The 9,630-nt window shown below is 33.1% G+C and overlaps 1 protein-coding gene across 2 annotated transcripts; it reads right to left on the reverse strand.

Moving 5' to 3' along the window:
• Positions 1-1,363: 1,363 nt before the first annotated feature.
• LOC120080056 (zinc finger BED domain-containing protein DAYSLEEPER-like) lies at positions 1,364-6,662 on the reverse strand. 2 transcript variants are annotated; one of them, XM_039034608.2, is made up of 2 exons: positions 6,378-6,662; positions 1,364-3,666 (listed from the first exon to the last, which is right to left on the reverse strand). In XM_039034608.2, exon 2 carries the CDS (start codon positions 3,643-3,645, stop codon positions 1,612-1,614), a length of 2,034 nt encoding a protein of 677 aa, XP_038890536.1. In that variant the 5' UTR covers positions 3,646-3,666; positions 6,378-6,662; the 3' UTR covers positions 1,364-1,611. The 2 variants fall into 2 exon arrangements, with proteins under 2 accessions (XP_038890536.1, XP_038890537.1); XM_039034609.2 differs by having other exon boundaries at positions 1,364-3,669; positions 6,378-6,656.
• Positions 6,663-9,630: the final 2,968 nt, after the last annotated feature.

Here is a 9,630-nt window from a genome sequence, read left to right on the forward strand (position 1 = left end):
CCTATATAGTCTTGATCTTGTTGACCATAGTTTTTTGTAGTTTAGATATTGGTAATGATGTGGTGGATAATCAAAACTTTTGGGACGTTCTTGTATAATTTTCTTATTGCACTTTATGAAGGGCCCTGCTTTAGCTGTTAATTTGCCTTTGCAAAAAGTCACAGTTCAGGAGAAGTTTGGTAGTATGTGAAAGGGACAATAACTTTAGGATTGTACTGATTATGTTATTTTAGAGTATCTAAGCTAATCTCTATGTTAAATGGTTCTTATGCATGCATTGTATAATATGCAAGTCTCGAGAATTTCAGCGATAGAATATCTATTATACTTAGTTGAAACAAAATGATATGCTTGCAGGATCAAATAATTTAATGAATGGACACAGTGTCTCATACTGGAATTGGTTTCCAAATATGTACCATTAGATAGCAATAAATTTTTGACATCATTAATCTCCTTGAAGATCATCTTCAACATGCTAATGGTGATGTGGTATTGGCAACCACCAAAGTTTTTCTACATTTGACTTTATCTATGACTCATGTTCATCAGGTGACAATCAATAGTTTTTGGTCCATTTACAATATTTTATTTCTTTACTAAACTCTATATTATAATTTTATTTTTCATCTTGTTGTAGTTGATACCCTAAATCTCATAGGGTCTTGTAGTTTGTAAACACTTGTCTGAACAAAAGATGGAGAGTAGACAAAGAAGATGAGGAATGCGTAGATGGTGGATGACAGGCAGGGAAAAAAGGGGTATGTGGTGAGTGAGGGAGAGAATGGGATAGAAGATGGAGAAACTGCATTAAAAACCAATCTAATGCATTTTGTTCTTTTGGAATTTCCCTTTTTTTTTAATGGTAAAAAATTAATGGGATATTGTAGATTTTGGGATTGATTTTTACCTAAATTAGGACATTTATGAAAAAAAGATGGTTGATTTGATATATTCTTGTAATTTGGCCAAACCCTATTTTTAAAAATTGTAAAGAGAACACTATTTGACAATTTTATGTATTCTTTTTCTTTTTAAAAAAAGAAAATTATCAATTTGACTAAATTTAAAATTTTATTAAAAGAAAAAAGATGAAGAGACAAAATTGAAGATTTATTAATCGTACAAGAACTAAAATTCATTTAAAAATGAAACAAAATCCACAGTATACATATGAGTACAGAGACCAGAACATCTGACAACATTACTGCAATTTAAAATTTTGATTCAATTGTGAATGAAAATTGTTCAAAAAGTAATAATAATATATACAAAGAACACATTTCCATCACCTTTTTAAATTTTTATTATATTACTTTTTTATTGGGGGAATCACCAGTAGTAAGCCAAAAAACATGTCAGGGAAAGAATATCAAGAGAATATTTGATTGAATGAGAAGCATTTCACTATCCTGCGTCAGACAGCAGCTAAAATCTCATTCCAATCTAAAACTGATCTCTCAGTTGGTAACAGAAACCAATCTCTCTCTTCAATCTCAATTCAACCTGTAGAAAACTTAGCTATGTTAATGGTGGCTAGGAGATTCTAAAAGGATATATATATATGATTCCACAGCCTAAAAAATACACAAATGGCACTAAGCAATAGGCTCAATATTCCATTTTTACAAGTGCATTAGAAACTTCTGCAAATCCACATTGGATCCAGTCCCGTGTACATATAATTGCTTCGACAGTAGCCGGTCGTAATGAACTTCGATACGAATCCATCTCCTTAATCTCCATATCAAATATTGATTCGGGGGGTAGAGTACAAACTGGTATTGATAAAATATCACGAGCCATCGTTGAAAGAGTTGGATATTTCATCTTGTTTTGCTTCCACCAGCCTAACAAGTCAAAGTCCTGCACACGGGGCAGCAACGACTCGGCTAAATACTGATCTAGTTCGGATTTCATTTGTTGGCTTGAAGTCTCCATTATGTAGACATCAAAATCTGTGAGTCCATTGTCTGACAGAAGGCTTCCACTCTGGGGTCCTTCTGACTTAATGTTGCTTCCTCCATTCCCTTCGTCGGCGTATGTTGGTGTTAGAGGCAACGGAAGCGTGACGTATTCGTGGAAGAGCTCATGGATACCATCATCAACAATCTTAATGTAAGCAGGAGCTTCTTCGCCGTAAAGTTTATTGAAACTAAACTCTACGAGTTTCATCTTGAACCGAGGATCCATAACTACAGCTGCAGCCAGAATCAGGCCGCAATCCTTCCAATATTTGTTGACCTTTTCTTGCATCATTTGAGAGAGGCTGCAAGTGAGTGGATCTTCGCTGCTGAGTGCGCGGGCGAGCTCCAAGTGAATCCTCCATACTTCGTGAAAAAAGGTAATCACGGTTGGGTTGTTTATGGTGCTGAGAATGCTTGCAGCATCAAAGAGAACTTTCAAACATGAGCAAAGAGTCTCAACTTGCCTCCAATCCTCCCTTGTTGGCACTTCCTTGAAATCAGGATCGGAATTATCGAGGCATGAAAACACTTCTTTCAACTCAAATGCAGCAATCAGCATTAGATAAGTCGTGTTCCATTGCGTTAGGTCGTCCAGACACAAGGTTCTCTCTGTTGGGACCTGAAGCTGTTCTTTGAGCTCAAGAAACTTTGCTTCGTTAGACTCGGACAATTTTACATTCTTGACGCAATCCCGGATTTTTCTAACAATGTCCAATCCCGCAGTTAACACATCTTTTGCAATACTACTTAATGTACGAGCTATACAATTACTAACCAAAAATTGGCCATTCAGGATAAGGGAGTTTTTGATAGCAAGCAAGGGCCTCAAATTTCCAAGTGCAGACTCAGTGGCAGGGTGATTAAAGGTGAGAGAAAATAGTTTACCCTCCAAATTCCAATCAGAAAGGCATTCTGAAACTGCATGACTAAGGGCTGTGTCAGAATTGGGATACGGTTCCATGACCACACTTAGAATCCGCCTGTGCAGCTTCCAATCGCTATCGACAAAGTGACCTGTTATTACAGCATAAGCGACAGTTTTACTAGATGTCCACATGTCGAGCGAAAGACAAATGCGTCCTGGAATACCCTCAATGAATTTGATGACATTTTGCTTTTCTGATAGGTAGGTTCCAATGCAATCCCCTTGGAAATGATTAAAATCCCTCACATTAAATCGTGGTTGAATATTCTGCACAAAAGATACGAATCCAGGATTTTCAACCATGTGGGGTTGGTAATCATGCATTATAACCATCCGAGTGAATTCGTGGCAACAACGATCCTGATCAAACATGAGGTAAGATGTGTTGGGACTTCTATAACGTCTTTTTGGCGGATCACTCGCTTTGGAAGCCGGGGTGGATGGCGTTAACTGATTTTTGTCCTGATTGCGTAGAAGTGCAGCACATATTCCCTTAGCAATATGCCGTTTTAGGTGACTGGTACCGGCTACTTTTGAGCCTGTACTATATGCAAAACTCTGCTTGCATTGCTTGCAATACGCCCTTCTACAACCAGCACTTACAGTTTCTATAGTGAAGTGCTCCCAGACTATGGACTTCTTTTTCCTCCTTTTGTTAGGCTGTGTTTCTGTGGTGGTCAGTGCACCATATTCGTCAGAGTTTGGCGTCTTTTCCACATAGGGAGTTATCATCATCTCGTGAGGTGTATCCATTACAACCCGGAGAAAGAGTTCCTGCTACAGAGTAACCATCTAAATTTAGACAAGGATATGTACAGAGCAGACTATAAAGTTAAAGTGTAGATCACGGGAAGGCATGAAAACTGGGAGATTAACAAAACAGCCAGGAAAGCAGAGGTAAAAAAGGACGAAAGCTTTTTCCTTTCAAATTAGTACAAACAGTCCAGTATCGGCCTTACATTCACGTTCAGAAAAAAAAATGAAAACGCAAGATATAGCATTACAAACAGGTGAAGAAAATTACAAAAACGGTGAAGCAAACCTGTGGATGAATCCAGGAAAATAGTACCAAAAAGATACAGAATTACTACCAGTATAACGTGTGAATGATAAAGAAAATGAAATAAAACATATGGTCCTATACATTTAATTTGAAAGTTAAATTACAAGGTCAGTCTTAACCTTCAAAGCTTGTGTCCGTTTGGTCCTCAACTTTCAAGAGTGTCTAAAAGTCCATATAAATTCAAAATTTTTAAAAACTAATTGATCTACCAGATATAAGTTTCAAATTGACCTTCAAAGCTTGTGTCCATTGGTCCTCAACTTTCAAGAGTATCTAAAAGTCCATATAAATTCAAAATTTTTAAAATTAATTGATCTATCAGATATAAGTTTCAAATTTGTCTAACGGAACCCAAAACTTTTAATTTTGTGTCTAGAAGATATGTGAATTTTTTTAAAATTCTAAAACTCAATCAATTTATACACATATGAACAAGATGCCATAGGTTATGATTTATGAATAAAAAGAGAATGAAAACAAATGAGGTTTTTTTCACATTATACACAGAGAAATTAGAACAAATTTAAATTATTTTTACTTAACTTCAATGTATATGATTATGAACTCAAGATTTTCGAGAGTTTCATATCACTCGACTCCTAAAGAACAAATCATTCATATACCAACACAACAAAAGTCAAAAGCAACCAAAATCAATGTCAACTAGAACGCCAACAAGCACAGCCAAAACAAAACACCATATCACAGATTTTACGCAAAGGAACCAGAAAAAAATGTCTCATATAAAGCAAAGTCAAATAAAATCCTCCAATTGATGTCTAAGCCAAATAAAGAATTTGTACGTACGGAAGGCAGCATAAGCTTTTAAATCAACATTAGAATAGAATCTAGAGAATCTTAATAAAAAAAGGTTAAATTAAAAAAAGTACACTTGAACTTTGCACTTCGTTTATCCCTATCCTTTCAATATTTGTAATATTGCCCTTGACATTTCAAAAATATCCTTCTAGTTTCAAATAGTGGAACTTGGAATGCTGTGATAATGATGAATGACCTGGATTGGAAAGTTGAATCACAACATCATGCTAGATCATTGTCACACCATTCTAGGTCCCAATATCCATTTGAAATTTTAAAGAATTTCTGCTCAAATGGTAGTTTTGAAATGTTTATGAAGATAATAGGTAATATTTCCACTTTTGAAAGAATATGAGTACTATTGAAACAAATACAAAGCCTTGAGATATTTTTTTATAATTTAGTTAATAAAATATCATCCAATTCAAACACATCATCATCACAAGAAGCGAAAAAGGTCCATCTTTGGGCTTTGGATAAGTTTCCTTTCTAAATTATCCTCTAAATTCTCTGAAAGAAACCTAGAGATGAGAAAGATAAACCCATTATGAGAAAGTCACTATGTAGGGTTGTTCATGGGGCGGGATGGAGACAAAGATGACTTCCCCGTCCCTGTTCCCACCCCATTTCACTTCTCATCCTTAATTTTCAAAGAGATTGAGGTGGGACTTCCTAATGGGATGGGAAGTTTGCAACGATCAGATTCCATGCGGGGAATTTGATCCCGATTTAGTTTTTTCTGTTTAAGAAATGTATCAAATTATATAATTCTGTTTGAAGTTTTTTCAATTTAAATATTTAGTTTTTCACCCAAAATATTCATTTAAAATATATTGCATTTATTCTAATGAAATCAACAAACTTTTTTTTCAGTTCAAATGGGAAAAAAAGGACATTTCTCACTTTGTTAGAAACTTTGATTTTATTTGACATGCGTATACATGTATAAGAACAAACTTGATTCACGATGGGCCGTACAAATGGATCCGGGGTCCATTTAAAATGACGTGTCAATATTACTCAGAAAATAATAAAAATAAAAATAAAGCCTAATCGGGCCACATTATATATAAGCCAAGATAATCTAATTTTCACAATTTCAAATCAAGCACCACTCAAAACTCCACCAGCCCACCATGGAGCCCACGTGGGATCCAGCCAGGTCAAAAAATTTTAAAAGAAAAAAAAATAATTCCGATAATTTCTCCCGTGGGCGAAAAGGTAATAATTCAAATTACGATCTAGGGTTTGGTTTCGATCGAGCTTTGGGCTTCATACAATTTCCAGCAAACAGCCCAGATCAAAGGAAAACCCATAGAATCGAGAAAAAGAGTAATCCAGATCACTCCCCATACATAGAATGACGGAATCAGCCGAGTCTTTAACAATTGAAACTAATTAAACGAGACCAGAAGCAAACCCAAAATCAACGGCAGAACACCAAACGTTTCCAACAAACATAAAGAAGAAACAAAATCAATAATATCAATACAGTTATCCCATCAGAACAAAACCCATAAAAATGAAGAAAAGAGAGGGAAATACCCAACCCACATGAAGGAAATTTTAGATAAATCAGCGAGGAAGGCAGAATGAAATTTACCTGAAATTCAGACGGAGAGTTCTTCAATGAGCGTCGGAAGCCCGGCGACGGAGCTTCGGGGCCCCGGCGATGGATTCAGATCTAGGGTTTTACTGGAAGGAGAAAGAGAGAGAGAACGGGAGAGAGGGGGAGAAATTGGGCTTTGAGGTAAGTGGACCGAAGGAGAGAATGGGATAAGGAATTGGGAGAAAAGAAATCAAAATCGAGATCAAGACGGTCCCTTCGGCCTTTCGGGCATATTGGACTCTAAAGATGGAGTCCAATATTGTTTTTTTTCTTTCTTTCTTTTTTTCTTCTCTTAGTTTATATTTTATTTATTTATTTATTTTTTAATTACGCAGTTGGTTTCTGAACTTTAAAAAATATAAAAAAAGTTCCTTTAACTTTAAGATTTTGTATCTGATTGGAATCTAACTTTTAATTTTATGTCTAATATGTTTTTAATAAATCTAGAATTAAAAAAATAAAAATTAATTGATTTATTATATGTAAATTTAAATTTAGAAAAAATATATTTTTAATCCTTAGGTCTTAGAGTCCTAAAATTTTCTATTTAGTTTATAGGTTTCAAAATATTATATATTTAGTCCTTAAATTTTTTATTTAATTTCAATTTAATCTCTAGATTTTAAATTGTTACAATTTTACTCTTAAAGTTTGAGCCTTTTTTCAATGTTGTCTCTAAGATTACAAGATTTAGAGTTTTAACCTTGAGTTTTTTCCCAAATGCTCTCTTTCTCTCCTTAGTGTAAATATATGTTAATAAATTTAGAATAACTAAATCGAATTATAAGTTTTACTATTTTTTTATCGCTTTTAAATTAAGTTTAAATATTTACTTCGTAATTAATTTATATTAATTAATAAACATTGAAATCAATTATTGAAAATAGGTATTTAATGGAAATTTGAGGTTAGAAATGTAAAATCTTGAAATTTAGGTACCAAATTGAAACAAAACTTAAGGGTAAAATTGTAATATTTTAAAACTTAAGGACTAAATTGAAACCGAAATCAAAACCTAGGTCTAAATGTGTGGCAATTTGAAACCTAAGGAACAAATGGAAACTAGATCCAAAATCTAGAGACCAAAAAGGTAATTCTCCCTTTAATTTTATGTCTAATTCAACGTTAATTTTTTTTTATTATTTTGTATTAGCAAGTTCATGAATTATAAAATTCGAAAGTCCATGAACTAAATTTATAATTTTGAAAATCAAATAAATATATAGACACAAACTTCAAAATTCAGTGAAGTTTTTAGAAACTAAATGTGTAATTAAAATTTTTTTTTTTTTTAACAAATGGAGTTAGAAGATTCAAACATCGACTACTTGTTCAACAACGTGCGTTTTAGTCCCAACTTGTTAATTTAATATAAAATATTTTAACTTAATTTCCTTATGTGGAAACATTTTTTTTAGTTTATTTTTGTTCACCTTTGTTAAGTGTTTAGTTAATAATATCTTGCAAACCAAAAGGGTTACATATCATGTAGTTGGCAATATTTATTTAAATGTCGAAGATGCTATATGAGATGTCTTGGGTTTCTGACAAAAGGATGTTCTCTAGAAATGTTGATTACGTAAAATACTTTTCTTATGGGATTTTTCCTTCGTATTATTGTTTGTAGATCTCTTTCAATTTTTCCTGTGTACGACAACTTTGAAAGTCAAGGTTGCTCATCCGTACATTTGTCGTACAAAGTTAAAGGATATTTACTCCTTCAGCCAGGGTTGATTGTTTTGTTTTAAGAAATAACATTATGCTTTGCTGTTGTGAGTGTCCGGTCGCAATTGTATGAAGAAGAAATAGTTGTATTGCTTGGAGACATATTATGAGTTGCTTACTGTTTGTGTATCATGTTTCATCTTAGGAGGGTTTATCAAGCTTAGGGGGAGCCCCCCTTTGTTATAAGGAGAAAAGATACAATTTTAGTGAGAATGAATCTCACGACTTCAAGGGAGCTCGAGTCTTGCAGAGAGGAAGTCTTGGTCTTAGGAGGAGCCTAAGACATTCTTCACTAATAGCATAACTTAGGAGGAACTTGAGTTACCACGAGAGTGAGTCTTAAACTTAGGGGAAGCCTAAGTGAATGGTTGAGTGATTGAGCTATTCGGGAATCACTGTAATCGTATAACTATTACAAATAAGTACTATGTCGTAATTGTTTATCATTGATGTTACTGAAGGCAACTATTTGGAAGTTTTTGGTGTCTTTTTATATGTCTTTTATTTATGGTAATTGTACTGTGGAATGTTGTAACATTGTCTATAACATTGTTAACGTGTAGTAGACACCTTCTTATACTTTTCAAAAAGAAAAATGCAATGTGAGGAATGATAAAATGTCCAATCGACCAAGATCCTTGAAATTTTGAGGAAGTATAAAATTTTCACATTTTTTATTCTCTCAATTCTATTAATTCATTCCATAAAGGACTGAATCGAGAAAAATGTCAAAGCAAAAAGAACGGATCAAAACATGTTTTTTTTTTTTAACAATCAATTGAAAGTTTTAAACAAAAAAAAAAATACATATATTAAAAATATAATGTCAAATTGAGCACAACTCAACTGACATACTGTTTATACTATCAATTTCGAGATCAGAGATTCAATTCAAATTAGACACTGCAACAAAAACGACTTTTCATCACCCTAAAAACCAGTCATAAACACATTTCTTAACTTTTTTTTTTCCTTCCAATCCTTGAATTGACCATAAGGAAAGTGCATAAATGACTCTCTAAAATCTGTCATTATTGATTGTTTTTATGATTTTTCAATTTGATCAATAATAACACACTCATTGACATTTGTTGCCTGTATGATAACATTTTCTATGAAAATTTATCATTCTTAATAAATGACTCAAAAGTTGACTTTTTTTTTGTCAATTAATTTTTTTATCTTAACGTTAAAAATATGTCACAAAAAACGTCAATAATGACAAGTTTAGAATGTCAATAATGTTTTAATCACTTAGAAAAACAGTTGTGAATTAACATGTTTAATCCCACCCACTCGAATTTGCATTAGGTAAACAAAACATAGAGTATGTTTGGATTGACTAGAGAAAAAAATATTTATTTAAAAGTCATTGTTATTTGAACTCTTTTGATAAAAAAAAAATAATTTAAAATACACTTTGAAAGTGTTTCAAATTAAAAACTATTTTAAGTGATTATCAAACACGTTAATTTTTTCCAAAATGACTTAATACGCCCATAGTCTTATTCACCCATTCAAA

The sequence above is a fragment of the Benincasa hispida genome, chromosome 6 (genome assembly GCF_027475165.1).
Source record: "Benincasa hispida cultivar pf3 chromosome 6, pf3_genome.v1.1, whole genome shotgun sequence".
Taxonomy (NCBI): Eukaryota; Viridiplantae; Streptophyta; class Magnoliopsida; order Cucurbitales; family Cucurbitaceae; genus Benincasa; species Benincasa hispida.

What these genes read in the sequence shown, in the direction of transcription:
- LOC120080056 (XM_039034608.2), bottom strand. Translation starts at nt 3,645, where the DNA reads ATGGATACACCTCACGAGATGATGATAACTCCCTATGTGGAAAAGACG.